The sequence below is a fragment of the Antrostomus carolinensis genome, unplaced genomic scaffold (assembly GCF_000700745.2).
Source record: "Antrostomus carolinensis isolate BGI_N321 unplaced genomic scaffold, ASM70074v2 scaffold11880, whole genome shotgun sequence".
Taxonomy (NCBI): Eukaryota; Metazoa; Chordata; class Aves; order Caprimulgiformes; family Caprimulgidae; genus Antrostomus; species Antrostomus carolinensis.
Genome location: NW_010286493.1, coordinates 24,642 through 49,217, shown reverse-complemented (window position 1 = coordinate 49,217; position 24,576 = coordinate 24,642). Strand labels below are relative to the sequence as shown.

The 24,576-nt window shown below is 36.9% G+C and overlaps 1 protein-coding gene across 1 annotated transcript in view; it reads left to right on the top strand.

Annotated features, from left to right (window-relative positions):
- LOC104529050 (peroxidasin homolog) overlaps positions 1-24,576 on the top strand; it is a gene marked incomplete at its 3' end in the record, with an annotated part of 53,825 nt that overhangs the window by 10,125 nt on the left and 19,124 nt on the right. The window contains exons 4-10 of the mRNA XM_010173264.2: positions 6,540-6,611; positions 16,182-16,253; positions 16,851-16,922; positions 18,926-19,095; positions 20,358-20,475; positions 22,591-22,760; positions 23,308-23,580. Coding sequence (XP_010171566.2) covers positions 6,540-6,611; positions 16,182-16,253; positions 16,851-16,922; positions 18,926-19,095; positions 20,358-20,475; positions 22,591-22,760; positions 23,308-23,580 — 947 coding nt within the window. The remainder of the gene's footprint in view (positions 1-6,539; positions 6,612-16,181; positions 16,254-16,850; positions 16,923-18,925; positions 19,096-20,357; positions 20,476-22,590; positions 22,761-23,307; positions 23,581-24,576) is intronic.

The following is a 24,576-nucleotide window of genomic DNA, read 5'->3' as shown; positions in this document are numbered from 1 at the left end:
AGACTGTGATATCTCTAGGCAGTAGATTTTAAAGGACTTATTAGTTGCTGTTTAGGAAGTCACCTCTTTAAAGGTTCATTGAAATCTTCATACAATTACTTTTTAAGTTTGTGTTTTTAAAAGCAGTTTAAAAGCAGCTAGACCAAGATTTGTGCCTGCAGAAGCTTGTAACTTATATAAGCTTTTAAACTACTCCTGTTGTTTACTGAATGCAGTATAAAATCGTAAGAGAAGTATTAAGTCAAACACAAAATATAAAAGTATCTATATGATTTGCCATAAGTTCTATGTCTTCAGGCACCATGTATATTTTAAGACTGACTCCTCCGATTTTTAACAAACACATCGTGTATTAATTATCCAAATAAACAAAAGGCATAAAAAATGATATTTTTATCTGTATAAAAGACTAAAGCTGAATAGTAAGTGGTCATGGATTCTCAGCTCTAGTCTCTGGAGTCCACCTTATGTGTCATGTAGGAAAGTTTCACTCCATTGTCTTGGAGTATTGATCATTGCTTGAATGCTGTACAGAAAAAAATGATCACTTTGAGATTTCATTGTTTTGGAAACAGTTCAGAAGCTTAATTTTCTGTCTAGTTTTCAAGAATGCAGCCTGAACAGCTCTAAGGAGGTGGGAGAAGAGAGACAAATAAAAATCACATAAATTTGTGCAGACACATTACTTGGTTTTCCAAGCTGTGTTTAATTACATTTCCTGGTCTCACTTGTATATGTATTGTCTTTCAGTAATAAAATTGTTTAATCTATATGCAACAGGAGGAAAAAGAATGTTGCATAGACTATTTGTTACAAGATGTGTTTGTATGATGGATCTGGTAGTAGACTATGTAAGGTCTGCTAATTCAGGATGGCTAAGCTTCTTTCCGTAGTCAGCAACTGTGCAGAAATACCACTTAGTTCTTGTTACTTCTTTGTTTTCACATGCTTGCCTTTGTCTAGCTGTGGTAAACTTGAGCTAAAACTCAAGTATGTACTCTATTCAGTTCAATAGAAGAGTGAAAAGCGATAGCTGAACTATGATTTACTTTCATATACATGTAGTAACATTTATCTATGTCGGTATTGTTAAGAGGAAGAGCTTTTCGTTTTCCTCTTGTTCCCTGGAAAATTTGAATATAAAGTTCAATGTGGTAGTTCATTCAACTGCAGAGAGCTCTTCTTTAAAGCCATCCCCCATTTTGCTAAAATAAAATTCAAGAAGATCTTTTTGCCTATTTCAGTGGCTGCAATATAAAGGGGTATTTTAAAAACCAAAACAGAAGGCTTAAATGTACCAAATAAATACATTGCAAAAATTTCAGCTGAGTAAGTACATGCTCACTGTATTCTGTGGAACAAAGGGAACAAAACAGACCATTTTTTTCCCAATAAGATCAACTGAATTAGAAATCAGGAAGGAGAGATTGTACAAAAGTTAGAAATATTGTTCTGAGTTTAATATTATAGAGTGAAATAATCTGGAATAATTGAGGTTTTGTATTACGTGATTCTATGGATATTTTCAAAAGTAACTTGTATTGTCATGATTTGTAGAAGTAGATGATTGGTCCATGATGTTACTTGTGTTATGAGAAATTAAGTACTGTATTGCAGATGGTTCTGAAAATGTATAATCCACTGAGTCATTTTAGAAAACCTGTCATTTCTCAGTGGCTTTGATTTTGCAAAATATAAGTATGTATAAATATAAAACATGTAACTATTAGTAAATACAAATATATAACTATGCATAAAAATACTTGTAACTATATAGCTATGTATAAAATATAAAACACAATAGAGTATGTTTATGAAAAAAGAAAGCCAGTGTCTGAGAGAGAGATGTCAAGACCCATTCCTGTATCTCTTCTGCAGATCAGTTTTTGTGCTTTCAGACAAACCTTTTTTCCAGCAAGTGTCAAAGAAGCCCTAGAATTTTCAAATGCTTCTTTGTACTATTTCTTTCTGAAACTGAGCTTCGAGTTTTATGAGGTATATATGTTTTTTAGAATTGTCAAATTTTGATGGAGAGTAATGATTTTTTCTCAATTTTCTGTGCATTAAAAATATTCATCATTGTAAAATTCTGTCTTTACGTTATAAAAAGAAAATTATGCACATATGATGTTTGTAGCTTATTTTTAAGGAATATTTGTTATTTTATTCTTCATGTAATTGAAATTTTGACAGTTCTATAAACAGTTTTGCATGATCTTGCTGTGCTGTTTGTGGTAATAATTTGTCTTTGAATTCATATACTAGAAGTCGTAAAAAAAAAAGTATTTTTTTTTTGTTTTGCTATGAAGGCAAGAGGATACTTTTTTTTTTTTTCCCCACCCCCGCCTTTCTGCCTTTCTGTCTGTGTGTCTCTATTTCATATACCTCAGTGTCAGGAATATGATTTTTTAGTAAGGATCAAAAAGGCATTAGTAGCTTGGACCCCATCCATAGTAGTTTCTTTCTTCACTTGAGTAATTCTGCGTAATTTTGGGGGTCTTATATTCCCCCTTCTGCAAAGGGAGGTGTAAAGTAAACTTTCAAAGTTGTCTTCATATGAGCAAAATGATTGGTAACATGCTTGTAATTTGCATCTGATGCAAGGTGTGTACCTATATCTCCACATGATGTATATGGTACACTGAATTATTTAATTGACTTCCTATGAATTATTCAGTTTATTGACTAGAGGTGGTAGTACAAAGATGAGAAATAAAAGCTTCCCAACCTTATGATATAGATGCAGGCAGATTTGTGGAAACTTGGTAGGACAATCCTTCCTGATCCTGAAAGTCAATAGTTTATTCTCCAAGAGAGAAGATAATTGAATAGAATTGAATGTAGACACATACTACAGTTTTAATTTGGCATTTGATTTGGAATTAGAAGTGGAAAAAATTAGATTAAGTTAAAAAGAAAGAATTTAGAGAGGAAATAAGGAAAAATATAGATTAACGAGTAAAAAAACCCTTTCCAGATAAGGAGAAGGTATTTAGCATATACAGAGCAGTAAACTAGAAGCTAGTGTGAAGGAAGTGAAGGAAATAAAAATGGAGAATGAAAAGAACTTGACAACAACACTGATACATCTTCACTCAGTAAAGAAATGGAGAGGTGAGGAATCAGAAATGACAACATTGCAATAAGCGTATGATAAATGGAAATTAAGACTGTATGAAATGTATCAGTTCTGGAAATACTAAAAGGGAACATGCAAGATTTGTTTTACCTTTGGTAAATAAAGTAATAGTAGTAGAAGATAAGTTGTAGGTTTGCCAAAGTCCTGAGTGGCTGACCTCACCCTTCCAGAAATGGGAGTAGGTCACGTTTCCTTCTATGCCTTCTACCACCGTTGCTGTCACAGTCATGTTAACTTTGTCCTTTGAACACCTCCAGTGATACCAGATCTCATATCTTTGTAATTCATGTTGCCAATTCCACCATCTCCTTTATGTTTCTATATAAATATCTCTTTGCTATATTTATTTACTTGTCTCTACAATGTCTGATATTGGTATGACTTTTTACCTTTTTTCCCCTCCAATTCCAAACGATTAAGTCTGCATGTTACTTTCCTTAAATCACATGACTTTTGATACAGTTCATAAAAATAAAATGAACAAAAAATATCTTGACAGAGGAACTAGCAAACTTTTAAATTTAAACTACTCTTTTTTTTCTAATTTTCTGATAACTGGTTACATATTTTATAATTTCAGAATTATATGACCAGTACCTCTGACCTCTATCAGCCTTGCTTGCGCTTCTGGAAAATGCTATTTTTTTTAAACTCTTCTGAAAACAGTTAGTAGCAATTGCTAGAAAATAATTTAATGTCTTAATAGAATATATCCCCTTGTCATCTAAATCCACTGTTTATTCATCCTTTGTAAAATTCTAATGGTTCACTTGTGTAAGAGAATTTTTAGGAAATCCAATGATAAATTATGTTTTCCCTAATTAAACTTTAAATATATTTTCTGCTAATGTAACTGGGATAAATTTTGAGAATGTTTTCATTAAAGATTAGTGCAATGTTTACAAAGTTTTACTTGTTAGGCACAGTAGCATTTTAGAAAGATGTAAATATTTTTTGTGAGTGCTACTTACTTGTATTTTGTATTCTGTCATCTCTCTCTTCATTAGGCAAATATTTGTATATTTTCATTTATGTAAATGTCTTCAGGGAAATATCTACACAACTGAATGGAAGTCTGCTTAACACATCTGTCATAGGACATACGTGTTTGTAGCCTTGGGCTTGCTGGGGTTTCTCTGTGGAGGCGGGACTTGATGGACTGAGGTCAGATGAGTGTCCTGCAGCTGAAGGTTTTCTGATCAGCATGGAAAAAAGTTGTAGTTTAAGGCTGAATCCCAAATAAAATCCCACCACAGTGGCTTGGTAAGAGCTCCAAAAGGGGACATGAAAGGCTACTCCCTTCCCTGCAGTGTGGTAAAAGTCTGCAAAACTACAAAGTCATCCGGTCTTCCTCTAACCCACCCTTGTTCTTCACTTTGCCTTTGTCTGCAGAAAGTAAATAGAATTTACGTGTGTTATTCTGGTAAAACTTTTATTTTTTTTTTTAATTGGATTAATTCAGATTTCTTTAATAAAATTATTCAAATACCCACAAGAGATACTAAACTGTAGTTGGTTATTAAAATCATCTTAACCCACTCTGAATGATTGCTCTGGTTGGAAGTTTAGTACTCAGAGGAGTAAGAGGAATTTCCACACTGCCAAGTGGAGTGTATTAACAAAGGTAAATAACAGTTTAACTGTTTAGAGCTTGAAATTTTCTAAGGAGTGAGAAGAAATGGTGCATTTAAAATTCTTGCTGAAAAATAAGATAGGAATTTAATATCCTACAGAGAGGAAAATTAAGGAGAGAAAATTGTAATTACTATGATAATAAAATTCACTGGTAAATCTGAGACGAAATCAATATTTGAATACCCGTGAAATAATACTTTTTAAAAATAGACTAAAAACCAATTCCACATCCAAAATAAGTGTAAAGCATCTATTCTGTCTTTTCAAATGTTTTTTAATGTTTTTACAGTAATTTCACATGACAATATTTTGCCAGTTTAATTTGTTCAGAATTTTCAGCACTTCAAAAACCTCAGAAATTTTTTGCTTACTTGTTATTCTGTTATTTGAGGGACTCTGCTTTTTGTTCAAATGCATATCTATGTTAATTAAGCACATCCGAGTCTCTGTATATTAATATGTTGGAATCTCAGCAAGCGATGCATTGGAAAACTAAATTTAGACTCAAGGGAAAGATGTGACTCCATATGGTCCCCCGAAGTTGTCATGAGTTGAACATCAGATACTTGCAGTTTTTTACCTTGTTAGAGCCTATTATGAAATGTTGCCCATTGTCAAGCCAGTATAAAAACTTCCACCAACTCCAGCAAAGAGTATTTTATCTATTGCATCAAAAGAAGTTTGCAGTACTTACAGTAAGTTACTGAAAACTGTAAAAATAGAAAAGCCAAAACTACTACTAATAAAATGCCTGCTAATAAAGTCATTTGTGGTCCAAAGTCTTTTCATTGCTTTTTCACAGAAATCCATTCCCGATTAACTGAATTTCAAATCATTTGTTGAATAACTGTGAAAGTTCTTACTACAAACCTGTTCCTAACCTAACAAAAAAAGAGAGCGACTGACACTGAACCCCAACAATATTTTTACTTGCCGCCTCCATGCAAAAACTGCAGTCATCAGCTAAACTGTGTGATTTTTCTCCAACACCCTCTTGCTAAACCATCCTTACTGTTAAAAGCATGATGAACATGAAGCACATACACTGATCCATCTGGATTTGGTTTAATTCTGTAGAAAAGGTATAGACAGGACATGTGAACATACTGGTACTCTGCAAGTGTTTATTCTGTTTATTTATAGAGTATCAGTGGGGACCTAATGTCCACCTACACAGTGTTACATACACAATGCTGTTTTATGCATGCAGTACCAATATTCTAAATTGTATTTTCCTGTAAATATTCAAAAGATGATACAAGGGGAGTTATAGGTGTTCTCACTGTTTATTCTTCAAGTCCAGTAAAAGGACTGATTCCATCGTAATTTGAATATCTGTACCAGTATCCAGATGAGAGATTTTAAAGAAAGTAAGAGGCCAATGACATCCTTGGTGTGTTCTAGTAAAGGTGCTTCTGATACGATTCTGTCCCATTAAGTTGAATTTATTTTGACTTTTGACAAGCCCATCAAGAAACTGAGGGGCAAAGAAACAGTAAGTAATAACAGTGAGCACTGAGAAGCCCAAACCATCTGGGTGACAGGCTCAGGGCCTATAAGGCCCCAGACTTTTGTCTTTCCTGGCAAACATTTAGGATGAAATCTCAATGACAAAGTATTTTTGTGTATGTGTTTAGTTTTTGTTTTGTATTTTTTCCTAATGTGTAGTTGAAAAACTGTCTTCACGTGTCAACTTAATTCTTCTTTTCCACCTTCATGTAGCTCTTGTTTGTGTACTAATATTACTGATTGTTTCTTGTTTCAGCTATTTGTACAAGAATGAAATCCAGTCAATTGACAGGCAAGCATTTAAAGGACTTGCCTCTCTAGAACAACTGTAAGTGCCTTTTCTCTTCTGTGCTGTCATCTCCATGGTTCCCCTGCAGAGGAAAAGTGCACGCTTTGATCCGTACATCCTACCTGCATGCTCTGCATGTCTGCATTCCCTGGGTTGTTAGGCAGAGAGCCCCATAATAATTTGCATGTGGAAAACCAAAATTGATCTCTGTGTGAAATTCCTCATTTCTGTGTTTGTCTTTTATTTGTGATTTGCATTCCCGGTGTCCCTATACATGGTTACATACCTTTGGTGGAAAAGCAGCATTATCGTGGAAAATGTTGAAAATGAATGTATATTGCTCAGAGAGAGATTCTAATTTCATTTCTGTAGGTTTTAGAACATTGCAGTTCCTTTGACTGCAGCAGTTACTCTGTTTTATGCCAGTAAAAGTAAAGCTGAATTAGTCTTGGAGTTTAACTTGGTTTTGTTTTATATTAAAACAAGAGAGATTTTAAAATTAAAACCTTACTATTATTGATATGTGTTAATCATTGCCATATACAGATGTTTAAAAAGTAAGAAAGTTCATTGCTTTTAATGCAGTTGTTTCAGTAATGTCTTCTAGAAAGAATGATTAAAATCATACTCCTCCATACATCATAATGACTGACAATTTCTGTTGAAAAAGAATGAAAAATGCAGTTATTAACGTGAAAAAAGCTGATTTTATTGATTCTGTTAAGTTTAAATATGTTTTTGTTTTATAATCAGAAAGCACTGCTATACATTCATTGTGGTAATGTTTAGAAAAACAGAAAGAGCTATTAAATGCATAGCTATTTCACAGTTTGACTGCCAAATAACAGTACTAGACCAATGAGTTTTGTAGCATATAAATTTTGGGGGCTGAACGTCTTTTTTCTAGGACCAACATAACTTTTGAAACTCCTGCCAGCTGTCAGTGTATTACAAACTTTCTGATATGTACAAATTTCCTTGTTACTATAAATGCCTGGTGGACATCAGTGGACACAGTGTGTATCTGCAGTAAAATTACACTTCAGATGGGTACAAAATCATACAAGCTCATTTTAGAGGTCAATAGATGCCTTTTGAAGGAAGAGATTCTATACAAAACAGAAGTTATGATTATCAAACATGTACAAATATGCCATTTCTTAATGCCTTTCCCTTCCTCTTCCTTCTACTCTAGCAAAGATTACTGCAGCCTATTGAGAGCAACTGGTAGGGCTTACTTGCATGCTAATAGCAATTGTTATTTTCTGTGTAGAATTTGAAACATTGAGGCCCATTTACTGAATTACTAAGGCTTCCAAAACAATATTCTTCCACATGCCACAAGACTAATATGCTGCAAGTGGCAACAGTTGTCCTTTTCTCTTTTGCTGTGTTCTGGTGGGTTTAGCCTGGCTGGTAGCCAAACACTGAACAGCTGCTCACTCTCCCCCCTGCGATGGGACAGGGGAGAGAATCAGAAGGGCAAAAGTGAGAAAACTCGTAGGTTGAGATAAAAACAATTTAATAATTGAAATAAAATAATATCAAAATAATAATGATAATAACAGTAATAATGGAATATTCAAGTGAGTGATGCACAGTGCAGTTGCTTACTGCCTGCTGCTGACTGATGCCCAGCCTGTCCCCAGCTAATGATCCTGGAGCAGAGACAGTCCCGAAACCAAAACTGCAATCCTGGAAGAGTGAGCCCCAGCGATCCAAGAGAATCCCCCAACTTTCCAGTTTCCAATGCATAAATATACTGAATATGACATTATCTGATATGGAATATCCTGTTGGCGTATCCACATGTCAATTTGGCTTACTAATTTGAATGATGTCCCCCCCGCTAGACATTGTACCTGCAGACTAGCACAACATGTGGAAGTTGGAAAACCCTTTGACTTCCATTGACAATTGAAAACATTAGTATGTTATCAAAGTTCTTCTCATAACACATCCCATACGGAAACCAAAACACAGTGCTATTCTAGCTACTAAGAAGAAAATTAACTCTATCTTAGCAAAACCAGGACATCTATTTCTTTTTATCTGTGTTATGACTGAAAAACCTAAATCACTTTGGAATATTAGCACTTTCTGAATATACTTTTCCACTAGGTTGCAGTTGAGCCGCTCTGTCTGCAGTGATATCACACTATATCAGCTTAAGCTCTAACTTGAGACATCTCATCAACATTATTGTGTATGAAATTAGTTCTAAATAAGGACTGAGTCTCATCTCTAGTTTGGAAGTATGGAAGCAGAGCCTGGCACATCACTGCTTAGTGACTGCCCTTGTGTCATGGCATCAGTTGCTGCAGCAACTATGGTTGGTCTGGTGAGCTGTAAGGGAGGGTTGATGCCCTGCTGGGTGCACATCAGAAAACTCGCTTCTTTTAGAGCCGTTCTCTTGGGCAAGTCTTAAAAAGTAGGCTTACCAGGTGGGAACACAGGAAACCAGTGTCACTCCTGGAAATAAATTTAATAGAGGGTATTCATTGAGATTTTTAGTTTATGAGAGTTTGTGAGTGATTAGCAAGGCCAAGTGCAAGGTCCTGCACCTGGGTAAGGGCAATCCCAAGCATAAATACAGACTGGGTGGGGAATGGATCAAGACCAGCCCTGAGGAGAAGGCCCTGGGGGTACTGGCGGAGGAGAAGCTCAATATGAGCCAGCAATGTGTGCTCGTAGCCCAGAAGGCCACCTGTATCCTGGGCTGCATCAAGAGAAGTGTGGTCAGCAGGTCGAGGGAGGTGATTCTGCCCCTCTACTGTGCTCTCATGAGACCCCACCTGGAGTACTGTGTCCAGTTCTGGAGCCCCCAACATAAGAAAGACATGGACCTACTGGAGCAAGTCCAGAGGAGGCCACGCAGATGATCCGAGGGCTGGAGCGCCTCTCCTATGAGGACAGGCTGAGAGAGTTGGGGCTGCTCAGCCTGGAGAAGAGAAGGCTCCAGGAAGACCTTCTAGCAGCCTTCTAGTACCTGAAGGGGCTACAGGAAGGCTGGGGAGGGACTTTTTACAAGGTCACGTAGTGATAGAACAAGGGGTAATGGCTTTAAACTGGAAGAGGGTAGGTTTACATTAGATATTAGGAATAAATTATTTCCTGTGAGGGTGGTGAGACACTGGAAGAGGTTGCCCAGAGAAGCTGTGGATGCCCCCTCCCTGGGAGTGTTTAAGGCCAGGCTGGATGAGGCTTTGAGCAACCTGATCTAGTGGAAGGTGTCCCTGCTGATGGCAGCAGGGGTGTAACTAGCTGATTTTTAAGGTCCCTTCCAACCCAAACCGTTCTATGATTCTGTGATTTGTCATTTATACATCTTTAGCATAAAAACAAGTTCTGACTCTACAGTATCTGTTTTATCACGTTATCTTTGAAGAAAGTTGGTGTTCACAAGACAAAAGTTAGTCATGGTGAACAAATTCCAAGTCCTCAGATTTCATTTTGGGACTGTATTGGCTGCTCAGTTCAATGTTTCCGCATTTGAGGCTTCCATGGTCTCAAGTTATCAAATACATTCTGCTACTGGATGTGTTGACTCAGACAAATACTCTTCTCAAAGCTTAGCAGAGTTCTCAGAAGAAGATGCTGCAGTCCACATCTCAGAAGACTTGATTCATAGCAATTTCTTGTACTCCAATGAAGCAGAATGTAGCTGATAGTGGGTTTGGGATTTTTTTGGTTGGTTGGTTGTTTTTTTCTTTGAGATAAGCTGTAAATATAGTTTGATTTAGGAGGCCTGTTTTATGTATAAGGGAAGCAAAAAAACAGTATTTGCTGCTGCTGGCAAGATCCTGCTTAAACCTCAGTGACAGAATTCTTAGCTGCTTATGTGTAGTAGAGATATATTTTCTTCATAAATTTCTGCCAAGTGAATACGATACTTGAATCAGATCTTGAAACTTGCTTGTGCTAGAGTAAATTCTGAAATAGCTTGGCAGTTTTAGATGCTTGAACACACCAAGCCATACATGTTTTGTCACCTAAATTCAGCCATGGCAGGGTATGAAGAGAGAAAGTCAGCTGATGAAAAGTAGCCACTTAGTACCAGTTTAGATCCTTTTGAATCTGCAAGACACATGTTTGGGTCTGGCAAATGCAACATTAACTGGCAGGAAACTTGCATTTTTTCAGGGCAGCAGCTGGAAGGCAGCTAGAGCACCCAAAAGGCATGAAAGTTGCCCCTGTATGCTTGTGCTTAGACAACCGCTATGTGCCTCTATAGGCCTGTGCTCAGACAACTGAATCCCACCTGGAACGCCACAAATACGTGGCTTGGGAGGTCACAAGTTTGCTGTATCTGGATCCCAAGATTGATCTCTTAAATGCACTCTATTTCCAGATGTGCGTGTTTGTTTTTACGATAATTTTCATCCAAATGTCTACTATATTTTTTGAAATCTCATCTTAAGAGTTATATATATCAGGGACAAAAAGTGTTCTCTGCAGTCCTTAACTAATGGAGTTCTTTAAGTCTGTTTACCTAATTTTAGTGAAATCCTAATTATTAATTTTCTTTGAACTTTCATATTAACATACTAATTTTTCTTTTTATAAGCTATTATTGTTCCCCAGGGCTCAGTTTTGGGGCCACCTCTGTTTAATATCTTTATCAATGTTCCGGATGAGGGGATAGAGTGCACCCTCAGTAAGTTTGCAGATGACACCAAGCTGGGCAGGAGCGTTGATCTCTGCAAAGGCTCTGCAAAGGGATCTGGAAGGCTGGATCCATGGGCCAAGGTAATTGTATGAGGTTTAACTAGGCCAAGTGCCAGGTTCTGCACGTGGGTCACACCAACTCCATGCAACGCTACAGGCTTGGGGAGGAGTGACTGGAGAGCTGCCTGTCAGAAAAGGACCTGGAGGTGTTGGTCGACAGCTGGCTGAACATGAGCCAGCAGTGTGCACAGGTGGCCAAGAGGGCCAATGGCATCCTGGCCTGTATCAGGAATAGTGTGTCCAGCAGGACCAGAGAAATAATTGTCCCCCTGTACTCAGCACTGGTGAGGCCACGCCTCGAGTGCTGTGTTCAGTTTTGAGCCCCTCACTACAAGAAGGACATTGAGGCACTGGAGCGTGTCCAAAGAAGGGCAACGAAGCTGGTGAAGGGTCTAGAGCACAGGTCTTACGAGGAGCAGCTGAGGGAACTGGGATTGTTTAGTCTGGAGAAGAGGAGGCTGAGGGGAGACCTTTTTGCCCTCTTACAACTACCTGAAAGGAGGGTGTAGTGAGGTGGGTGTTGGTCTCTTCCCCCAAATAACAAGTGATAGAACAAGAGGGAATCGCCTTAAGTTGTGCCAAGGAAGGTTTAGGATGGATAATAGGAAAAAAATTCTTCACTGAAGGGATTGTCAAGCATTGGAAAAGGCTGCCCAGGAAGTGGTGGAGTCACCATCCCTGGAGGTATTTAAAGGATGTGTAGATGTGGTACTTGGGGACATACTTTAGTGCTGAACTTGGCAATACTAGGTTTACGGTTGGACTAGGTGATTGTAACGGTCTTTTTGAACCAAACTATTCTATGATTCTATGATTCCATGATTACAGTTATGCTGTAGTTTGTGTAGATATATGCATATTTTGGGGGAAATTAATAGATAAAAATGTTGTCTTACATATAGTGATGCAGCTTGTTACCTTAATTTTATTTCCCTCAATTCAAATATCAGTAGCTTTTAAATGTTGCTATGAATTTTTTTTTAAGTTTTATTTTATAAAGCATTCTTGTCTTTTTGCATAAATGCATGTGAGCAGTTATGTACATTTGACACAGTGGAGCCTGATTAAAGTCTCATTGCTGCTAAAAATACCTATAGTGAGGAATAATGAAAGAGAATTAATTAATTAAAGAACCACCAAACAAACAAACCCGGGTCTCTAGAAGTATATCCTTATTATTCTAAAATAAGATCAGCTGGGGCATCTAACCTAGATAGCTGGAAACAGATATTTATCTAGCCTTATTTTAAAACTCTTTAAAGAGAGGATTCCGTAATCTTTTTATGTATCCTGCTCCAGTATTTTATACTGTTACTGTAACATCTAATTTCAATCTTTTTCCTTGGGGTTTAAACCTGTTACTCCTTTTCAGAGCCCTGGACAGGAAAAGTTCTTGGATAGATGTGGGAAAAATAAATTTGTTCATTCTCTTTCAAATAATCAAAATGGCAAACATGCTATTTAAATATTCAGAACATAGATTTTGTGGTACTTCTGCTCTACTCTGCAGAATTACTTCCCCAAAGATGTGGAGATACTAATAGAAATGAACAATTGGCATATATGATAAAAGTAATCCTCTACAAATATATTGCTACAGAGGGTAATCTTAAATTCAGTGCTGTGAAAAAATGCCACTGGGACTGAATTTCACTCTACATGTTCATACTCCAAGGTTAATTATAACAAAGAGAAAATCTATACCATGCTTATTTGATCAAATCTTTATCTTCCTGTAGGTGTGTTTGGCTTGGGCTTTTTTTTTCTTTAAGTATTTCCTTTCCTTCTGTTTCATCCTTGGTAATGAATTCAGAATTAAAAAAGGAAGACACAGAAATTTTTAAAAATCACTCTTGCATGCTTTTTCTTTTAATTTCCATTATAAAAGTCTATTTAATATCAAATTCATTACATCATACTACTTTTTTTAAGAGCATGTTATGCTCTGAACTTAAAAGAGGTCTATAAAGATGTATCAATGTGAGAATATTTCATGAATATCATTACCTTTAAAGTGAGTTTCCAGCCCAAGAAATTTTCATATTATTTAAAATATTAAAAATCCTTTAAAAAATCATTAATGTGCTTCATACAAGAACAGAATGTAAGCAATAAACCTAAGTGATAAAATGTGATTGAAGTGTAGGTGGTAAAGCCAAGGATTTTTAATTGTTTTCATTGCAGACTTATAATTCAAAATTATTTCTGCATCTATTTTTTTTAGAATTAAACTTGTTGCTAATCACTTTGTCCACACATTTAACACCTTATTCTGTTCATAAATTGCCTGACAAGTTGCTAAGGACTTTTTTGAGGTCATAACTGAAAGACCAACAAAACCCAAATAACTTGTCATATGAAGCAGTTAAGAGTATTTTCCAATTGGACTTCATGATTTGATTTTTTTGAGGCAGCATGATTTCTGATGAGATAAAGTTAACTGTTATAATGTGCTTCAGTGCCTGAATTATTGTACTTGTATCTGTGATGATCTGAGATTGTAAACAAGGCAAGGTTTAGAACAGAAGTATTGTTTTAATTAGGCTAATTAATTTGGTTGGAAAAACAAGATGAGTTTTCAGGCATATGAACTATTATTTACATCTGTAATTGTAGTAGACCTGAATACTGAACAGCAGTTATGAGCTGTTGCTTTGTGTTTAATGATGTATACATCACGTAAACCATTTGAGACAGATGTCCTCCTTTTTTCTCTTTTTGATAATCTCACCTCTGATCCATGAACCTGAAGAAGGAATTGAGTACCTCAGTGTGCCTGTTTTTCCCAACCTTATTTATTGCTCTGTTATAGGTATTAGTTGTACATACAAATCTTGCCTTGTCAATGCCAAAGAAGTACAAGAGATTAGTTTATTGGGAAGATAAGGAGATGTATTTGCAAGGTACTCATGAATCGTAAAAATGCAAGAAGAATTAACAAAGTTAAAAAGGAAAATAATCACTGTGGGCACAAAGTGGTGAATGTAATTTTTTTTTCCAAAATGAGAGATGCTTCAGAAGAAGTAACAAACCCTATAGTTGTGTCTGTTTTTTCCCTCTGTTCTCTTTCACTGCAGTGATCCCCACCTTGCCTTGCCCTCTCCCAGTTGCTGGTGATGCTGGGAAGGTGGGCAAATGGAGCCCTGACTCCTTGGGAGCTGTGCATTCCCATCTCACAGCCAGGCCCTGCCCATGAGGCAGACCTCAGCCCCATCCTGCCCCTCCTTCCACAGGGGTGGACCTGACTGAGGTCCTTCTTCTCTCTGCTGGTGATTGAAATGAACCTTGCAGGACCTATCTGCCTTTGGGATGTCTGTCTTTTTAATTTAGATGAAATTGGCCTGGATTGTCAAAAGGGAGATGAAGACTGGCAGGCACAGCATGATTATGCACTTCTTGTTTCCTTATGCAAACAGGATCATACTCTATGCTCACTACAATTCGTGGCCACGCGTTGCACTGGCAGTAAGCAGACTTGACACTCTGATGTGCCTGATCACATCCGTGCTGATTTATTGGCTTTTTCTGTGGTCCCCATTCATTGCTCCCTGGCATCGCTCGCTGGCTCGCGCTCGGGCCGTGCTGCTGCTGGCGGGGGATCTGGGAGGCTGCCAGGCACGTGCCTGGCTTCTCTGCTGCACGCGCCTTCCAGGGCTCGCTGCTTGTTCCCGCTTTCCTCTCTCTGCGGCAACCATTTGGCTCGGGTCAGGGAGTAGAGCACATGCGGTGTTTCAGTGCAAGGGAGTTTGTGTCCTTTCCCTTTTCATGCTGAAGGAGTGATTTTTTCAGGAGATCTGGGGGTCTGAGATTTCATCTTTATTTTTAAATGACAGGCTTTTTCATTCTTCAGCCTGCAGAGATTTCTATATGTGCACATTCTCCAGATGTTCCTGAGTTTGTCAGAGATCATAGGAAACTTTAGATTTGGATCCATTTGGATATAATTAGGATCCAAAGTCTATAAATCATTTTCACAGTTCCTTCTGCAAGTCTTATCAATGACTTCTTGTTTTCTCATCTGCAAGGTTATGGAGTACCTCTACAATGTAGTCAAGACTGGAAGGAGCCTGCCTCTGCAGTCCATTTTCACATCAGTTACAGATTAATAATCTGGTTAATTATCTTGTTACCTTGGACTTTTTCAGTTTTACAGGATTAACAGCTGTGTAGTATTTGTTGCTGTGTAATATTAATAGCTTACATAAGCATCAACAGAGCATCAAGCAGAGCACAGTGTGGTGGTTAACTGTACACCGATGGCTCGGAAGCCCTTTGTCTAAAAACAATTCAATCAAGCTTTTTTATGTTATGAATTTTTTTGGCTTTTGAGAGCATTCATAGCTTTAAATGCCAGGATTCATGGAATAGGACAGGTTACTTCTCAGCATCTTTTGCAATTTTCATTCAATGTGGTAGCAATGAAAACAGTTGCCCACTAAAAATGTTATTCTACTGTATTTTTTTTCAAAACAACTTGCAACATTTTCCTGTAAAAAACAATGATTTTGGTTTTTTCCATATGTATTTATTCAAGTATGCATAATAATGGAAATTTGACTTGGCAAAAGAAGGTTCAAAATAGTATTTCCAAAATCTCCAAAGTAAACGTTTTCAAACAATTTTTTGCACATACATGTACAGATACATACACATGCATACACACTCTCTATATAGTGAACTGCAAACCCTTCTTGCTTGTCACATCTTGTCTCTCAGATTCAAGTACAGGATTCAGATAACAGAAAAAAAGTTAAGCCTCTACATCACTATCATCATTTAGATGTGTAAACAGTGTGTAAACAATAAAAAATGCTTTATAATATTTCAACTTCATTAAGAAAACTGTTTCAGTATTTTTCTTTTTGTTTAACGTATTTTCAGGTATCTGCACTTTAATCAAATAGAAACATTGGAACCTGAATCCTTTACCCATCTTCCAAAACTTGAAAGACTGTAAGTTTGTTTTTCGTGGGGTAAGATTCAGAAGAGTCAACATGCTTCTTTGTTTGAATTAAATAAAATGTTTGAAACTAGAAAATAATATTTTTATAATTTCCGTTGATTATTTTTAATCTAAATTTTGTGCTGTAACGACTGTGTAATGTTTGCCCAGAACACTTTGGTCAGGCTGACCTTACAGGCATGCAGAAGTGAGTAATGCCTGTGGTATATCGTTTCATTGCAAAACTGTTTCCCAAAGAGCTGTGATTGATGTTTGGCCTAAAATAAATGTAATAAATGTTATGAATTAAGAAGTAGGAGATTTATATTATGACTCTTTTTTAATTTTTTTTTTTTTTAGTTTCTCATTTGAATGCTTATAAGCTCTCTTCTTTTTGGTTACTTTGTCTTTTTATGGTTTCTTTTTCCACATATGGACACACGAAATACACCTTAGAGGCTACTTAAAAAATAGCAGCTGAAAAAGATTAAATTTATTTTATTTTTGTAAAATTACTTTCTCTTAAAGGACTTTCAGAAGAATGTAAATGAGATAAATATGTGTCCAAATCTGGTTTTTTACATGCATATTTCTATGCTTTTTAACAGATTTTTGCATAACAACAGAATAGCTCACTTGATTCCTGGAACATTTAGTCACTTAGAATCTATGAAGAGACTGTAAGTAAATTGAATTATTGTTGAACTAAAGAAATTTTAAATAATCTAATTATACTGTACCTCCTCTTGCAATATTTATCTTTCTTGAAAATGCCTTTCATTGTGTAATTTTTTTCAAATATTAAATATTTTTTCCTAAGCTGTATTCCATTTGTTTATGTACACAGATTAAGACCGTTACTTCTTATCCTATCATTTTTGGTGACTGACTAAATCCTTTTGTTTGCTGTCTTGGAATTATTTGTAATCACATGGTCTTGCTTTGCAGACCAAATAATATGCACAGCTCCTTCTTTGGTTTGTTTGTGTTTGTTTGTTTGTTTGTTTTTTCCCCTCTTCTCTATGTTTTACTGGATGATCCTTCTATGATCGCTTTCAATGTTTGTTTTGGTATTTTCATTGTTTTACTTGTCCTTATCTGATGATAAAAAGGTGGTTATAAAAAGGTACTTGGTGTAAGAATGTAAGTCTTACTTTCAAAAGCCACTCCAGAAGCCAGTTCTTGAAATGCCATTCATTTGGAAAGTTAGAGGCTTTTTAGTCCCTCAGTAGTATTTGAAAACTGTATCTTGATAAGAGTGCCATAGTAAGATGCTTTTCAGAAAGTTTTCTGTCCCTCACTTTGGATCTCCATTGATCTAGGATAAACATTCTTTAAATTATCAAAGACTGCCTTTTTGAGGAAGGCAGTCATGCATTCATACCCTCCTTTCCAGGAGGGCTGCTCAGGGTGTGCTCTGCAGTGAGTCGCAGCACTAACTACCAGGAAGAGAGATTGCAAAGGAAACAGCAAAAAGATGGTGCTGCTGGTTTAAGACAATTGTGAAACTGTACCTTTAACTGTGGGTGAAAGGCAGAATAAAGTAAATTCTGATGCTGAATGCACCTTCGAATAGCAGCTGCTTCACACATACCTCCCTTAAAGTCCTGAAGAGTTCAAGTGAACAGAAAAAGATGCTTTTTCACATAATGCTTAGGTAAAGGGAAGTTTAGTGGCTATTAGTGGAACAGGGTACTGTGCTAGACTGAGCTGGTGTCTTCTGATGTGAGACAGCTTATTCCTAAAGGTCACATAATGACTTTCATGTTCCAGACTTAAATTCTACCAGTAACATCTGATGTACTACGAGACATTTGTACAGTAGCTTGTAAAATATTTTCCCTTGATCTTGCCTGCTTTTCGTAGGAAAGCAGAGAATAAAAAAAATCAGTGCCTTTGTGCAAGAGGTTAAAAAAATATTAAAAGACAAAATTATCAAAAAGTTTACTACCCCCAAAGACAAACTAAACTGAGGTTGCTTAGCCATGCAACTTTATTCCAATTTAAATATAGATCTATTTAATGGTACAGATTTCTGTATTTAATGGGTTTTGGTTGGTTGGTTGGTTGTTTTTTTTTCCCTGCAGGGCCCTCCACCAGCAAGTGCAGTGCTCCACACAGTAACAGGGCCCTCCACCACTGGAAATAAAGTCAACAAAATTTATAGGTTCTTGTTATCTGTGACAGGCAGGTGTTTTACAAAGTTACTGACCCACTGAACTCAACAAGAGCTCAACGCTTAAGTAAAACTGTGGGTCTTTGTCTCAGTTGCCTGATCAGCAAAATGAGAAGTTGTAAAAATGACAGGTTAGCTATGGAGGTACTACAGTAATAAGTATTAAACAGGGAAAAAAAAAAGTGAAGAGAATGGTCTGAGTTCCTTACTTAAGCAAAGTTTGTATAACATCTAAATAAAACCTGATTTAGTCACAGAATGCTGGGGTTAAAGAAGAAATGTTGCTATGTTGAACACAGTCCAACCCATGCAGTAAAAATAATATGCATTTTTGTAGTAAATACAACCAAAATGCATATAAGTAAGAGACCATCACCTGTATTCCAGATTGCCCCTCATGTCTATTAACAGAAAAAGGTGCTGTTAATGTTGCAGAACCATTTTTATCCTAGCTAAATAGACGGAGCTTGCTAACAAGTGTTGTGGCTGCTGGTTTTTTTTGTGCAGGCGTTTGGATTCAAACGCTCTTCACTGTGACTGTGAAATCCTGTGGCTGGCAGAGCTGTTGAAGACGTATGCAGAGTCGGGTAATGCTCAAGCAGCAGCTACCTGTGAGTATCCACGAAGGATCCAGGGAAGATCAGTGGCCACGATAACACCAGAAGAACTTAACTGTGGTGGGTTTGCCACTTCCTGCTGGCATCTTTAATGTGTTAAATGTACCCAGACTGCATTAGTTATTTCCAGAAGTCTCTCTGTTCCTTCTCAGTTTTTGTCTGCTTCTGACAGAACTGATTGCTTTTACCCCTCAGCTTATCTTTAATGAAACAAATATGGCCGTGTTTGAAATTTCTCCTTGAGGAACTAAATGTGATTATTCAGAAAGATTTTTCCTTTTTATATTTCAGTTTTGATCATAAAAGGATTCTCAGCTAGGGTCTTTGGTGTTATGTTAACATTGTTTGGTGTCCTTTGTTCCCTGTTGTACAAGGGAAGGGAAAGAAAGAAGGCATACAGAATTGCTCTTGATTTCACAACCTGATTGTTAAAACTCTTGTTGATATTATGGGAATTGGGGTTGGATTTATTTTTTACTCAGCTGTACTTACAAGGAGTGCCCTGCACAAGCACTGAAATTGTGTCACTGAAGGATTAATGAATAAGCACTTTTTTGATAATTCTTTTATTCATCTGTACTCCTTCAGCCTAGGAGTGTACAGACTGTGCCCCATGGGCATCCCGGGGCTCAGCCTCAGCACCTCTCCTGTTCTGAAGCCAAAATACAGATTTCTCATCACGCAATGGGCATTTCCCCACCCAGCCACGTTGATGAGGTGAAGATACAAAATAAGTAAATTGTTCTTTTGGTTATGTGTTGAATATAATTCTGATCATGAGAATAAGACCATAAGCATCTAGAGGGTTCTTGACAAAGATAGTAAAAAGGGGATTTGGTGCAAGAATAGTTCACATGGCATCCTACTGGCTTTCAGCACATCTAAGGAGCCTCAATATGGAAATTACAGGAAGCAAACTGGACAAATTATTCTGTAGGAGGCAGTTTAGGCACTGATATTTATCTAGAGGAAGTTATTTTAAATGGTACTTGTGCTTGCTGCTTTAAAGTTTTTCCTTCATAAGCAAATTGAGCCTCTGTTCAAATAAATAAAAGAGCTACTTTAGAACCTGATAAAAATTTGCACAATCCGTTTCCATTCTGCTAAAAGGACCTAAGGAACAATGGAGGACACCAGAAAGCCCACAGTCACTTTTGCGTGGGGAAGAGTGTGTTCAATCCTGATTAAGTGTATAAATATTTTAAATTAAAACATTTGTGAAAAAGCTTTTTCTACAAGGTGTACAGAAATTTTTTTATTTACCATTCTTTAGTAGTTTTAAAACAAGTAAAAGTTCCTTATATGTTTAATTGTTGATGCAGAGAGGCCAAGAATTACATCAGAGCCTCAGGATGTGGATGTTACCTCAGGGAATACAGTGTACTTCACTTGCAGAGCTGAAGGCAATCCTAAACCAGAAATAATCTGGCTTCGAAACAAGTAAGTTTAAAAGAGGAAGAGAGAAACTTGATATAAGTATGTTTGTCTGGGTGTGTGTACATTTCTGGGTGCATGTCCACACACCTTACTTGCTAATATATGGAATAGTTACAGCAGAAACGTAGTATAATTAAAAGAAGTATATGAAATAATAATGGCCCAGATCTGTTTTATTAGTAATTCTAAACACTTAAGAGCTGATAAATTTAGAAAAGATTAATTTAGGACTATAATACTATTGGTAAGATTTTAAACTGTAGTTATACCTGCAAAGTTGCCCACACCTGTAAAACTGTAAATCATTTGTATGCAAGTTCCAGGCAATCCAATATGGATGTGTTGCACATGCAGTCTGTGGGTTTAGCTACTGTCTGCATATTCTGTGCAGGTCTGTTTGCATTACATTTTGACACAGAGCTAAAGCTACTTTTTAAAATTACTCCAGCTGGATAAGAGTTAGGTTTCAGAGGAGAACTTCTTAAGCCCCAGCTCCTCAGAGACAGCTTTCCTCTAAGATGTAGCTCCCTCCCAGAAGAAGGGTGGTATATCAATTTCCAGGCTCCCCAGACCAGTACATGGAGGGCAGGCAAGCGCATGTGTCACAGGATTGTAAGGTAATTCAAACTGGAGAGGATCTCAGGTCTCCAGTGCAGTCCCCTGCTCAAAACAAGATCATACCAGGTTGCTTTATCCGGTTGGGTCTTAAAACCTCCAAGGATGGAGGTGGTACAAGTCCTCTCGGCAACCTGCTGCATTGCTTCTCCTCACTGCTTTGGGGATGGAGGGAAGGGCCTATAAAGGACATTCATCTTTCAGCAGCCCAAGGGCCAACCTGCTGCAAAGTGGCTGCCTGAGCTCTGCCCAGAGCCTGGCTCTGTCCAGCAGTGCGGGCACAGCACGGCTGAACCAGCCACATGGCAGCATGTTGCCTCCCTTAAACTGATGTTAATTTATGATGGACACATGAATTGTGAGTTTACCACTAGTTTATTCTGACTTTGGCTTAATAATGCTTTTATGCAAATGGAAAACCTGATCTGGAAGATAAATTCCCTCACATTTTATATTAGCAAATGAATCATTTTAGTCTGTTAGTTGCTGATAAAATGGAACAATGTAGAGTCCTGATTCTGTAACTTTGTGCTGATGTCAGTAAGAACCCCATGTGCAGCAAGGATACAGCGTTTATGGAGTATGTCAAGAACAGAACTTGTATGGTATAATTATTTCATTAAAATTTTCTTTGGCTCATGTACTTTTCATAATAAACAAAGAAAACATGTATTCAGAATACACATATGAAAGAGTTTTAGGAAGAAATTTGACCTTGAGGTGTGGGATTATTGACTCTGGCTTGTTTCCTGGTTGCATGAATGAGAGCAAAGCTCTTTGCAAGGTAGTTGAATATGGCAAGATTTCAGTCAAAAGCCATTGAGCAGTATGTTGAATAGATCAGCAGTCAGGCTGGGTTTTGTACATAGGAGGTGGGATCTCATCCCTCATCTGTGCTTTCTTCATCATGTAGTGAGGGATGGAGTGAGAAACAGTTCCTTTAATAAAACTCGTAACCGTTCTTAGTTAATATCACAGAAATGTATCCATGACATAGCCTGAAGACCTGATCTGAACTTATATTTCAGGCCAATACACATTCTAATCAGGCTCATTAGTGCTCCTCGAGCAATCCAGACAGAAGTTGGCACAAAGATGGTTTTATAGCAACTAACCCCTCTCCTAGTAGAAAGTATATTGAGTGTTGAACTTACGTGATATACTTCCAGCGGAAACATTTTAAATTGATTTGACTGTTAGAACAGCCTTAAAAAAAAATGAGGCCAGTTATATATGTTTTGTTAACTTTTTTCCCTGCATTTACTCATAAAAGTATTTTATCTTTTCATTTTGAAGATGTAATACTTGCATATGAAAAAATGGTTCATTTTTTTGTTTTTCCTCTTAAGGAGAAAACGAAAAGTTTTATTATTTTGCTTCACACGGTAAAACCTTATTTTTCCCCCAAGTTATTTTGGGTAATATATTTTGGATTTTATTATTTGGTAGTTTTCTGTGCTTGTGATTTAAAGGTTTAACTCCAGCAGATTCTTTTCTTCACAGTAATGAGCTCAGTATGAAAGAAGATTCCCGTCTAAACTTACTAGATGATGGCACATTAATGATTCAGAATACTCAAGAAACAGACCAAGGCATTTACCAGTGCATGGCAAAAAACGTGGCTGGAGAAGTGAAAACTCAGGAAGTTACTCTTAGATACTTTGAGTCACCAGGTAAAGAATGTCATGTCTGATTTTTACATTCAGATGGAGAATTATTTTGATAATAAGATTGCTAAAAATAAGATGCCTTGGCTCTTGTATGTTCTTGACATGGAGATTTCTTGTGCTAGGGCATCTTAAGAGCTAGATCATGAAGGTATAATATCCCTGGAACAAAAATAAAAATCAACCAGTTAATTAATAACTCCATTGTGGTATGCAATTCTGATGGTAGTTGTGTAGGCTATTTGTAGAAGGGTTAGGAAAAGAGGCTGTTGCAAAGATCAGCATATGAGAAGGAAATGTTTGAAAATTGTTTTAATGGGACTTAAGAAAAAACATCAGTGCAATTATATGAGCTTTTATTTTTGATCTACTGATATTCATAAATATCTGCAGCTAGATTAGGCTTAAAGTGAGGCAGTTTGCATTAAGATTAGCAGTATGTTGAAACAGAGCTGTTAAAAACCCCCTATATTCCCCAAACTATTGCAATATTAAGCTGAAGTAGTGCTATGTGAGCTAAGTGTCATATTTAGACATTACTCTCTTCTCACAGCCCGGCCTAGTTTTGTGATTCACCCACAAAACACCGAAGTACTAGTTGGAGAGAGTGTTACCTTGGAGTGCAGCGCAGCCGGGCACCCTCAGCCACGAATTACCTGGACCAAAGGTGACAGAACCCCTTTACCAAGTGACCCTCGCATCACAATAACTCCATCAGGAGGACTTTACATACAAAATGTGAAGCAGGAGGACAGTGGCGAGTATACCTGTTTTGCAACTAACAGCATAGACAATATCCATGCGACCGCGTACATCATAGTCCAAGGTGAGTAACATTAAACTAGGAGTGACATGCTGGGAAACATATTAGGAAGAGTATATCGCTTCAAATTGTGTAGGTTTTTTCTGAATTGTCAGAGATGAACTAAAATCATAAGAAATTTTTCTGTTAATTACCCTTGTAGTGTAGTCCATAGGAAAGTTGCTATACATTTCACTCAGAGTATATATTATATACTAATTCTATGAAATTTAAGTTTTATTGATTATTCTCAGAAGTTAATCATTGGTATTTTGAAATGTGTACTTCTTATTATACCTTTTGTTTGCCTATAGGAATAAGCATACAGTGTCCAGTCTGCGAGGGACTGAATGTTTTCTGTAACAAGTAGTAATCCTAGAAATTGTAATTTGTGCTGCAGTACTAGAAATGGAGTTTCAAGTAGATATCTGTGCTGCCTTTCTTTTTTAAACACTTGAGTGGATGTGGGTACATTTTCTCCTGTGTTTCATGGAAACTGTCACTCTGCCAGCTGAGACGTTAGCATAGCTTTTCTGCAAAACAGAAGTCAAAGTACTCTGACTTACTGTGATCATAGTAATTTGGTATTGTATGTCAGTTGCATGAATATGAAGTATTTTGTGAACAGTATGTCAGAAAGCTTCCTATATAGATGGAGACAATTTTTTGCAAATGTTTTAACACTGAAACTTTTATTTGCAAAAGTTTTTGAGTAACTTTTAAATTTAAGTTTGTTTCTGTTCTCATATTAAGATCTCTACTTGGCAAACAGTTTAGATTGTAAATGCTTTGTTAATGAGTACAGTTTTTAAAGTTATACATAACAACTTGTCCATGTAGTTTTTTCACTTATCATTCACTAATGGATGATTGTGTTTTGAGAACTGAAAAAAATTCCTCCTCATGCTGATAATACCATGATGTTACTGCAGGAACCGGCCCACACTCCACTCATTGCTTTCCTTTTTGTAAAGAAGCAAAGAAGCAAGTCAGGATGGTTTTGACTACATTGCATTTTCT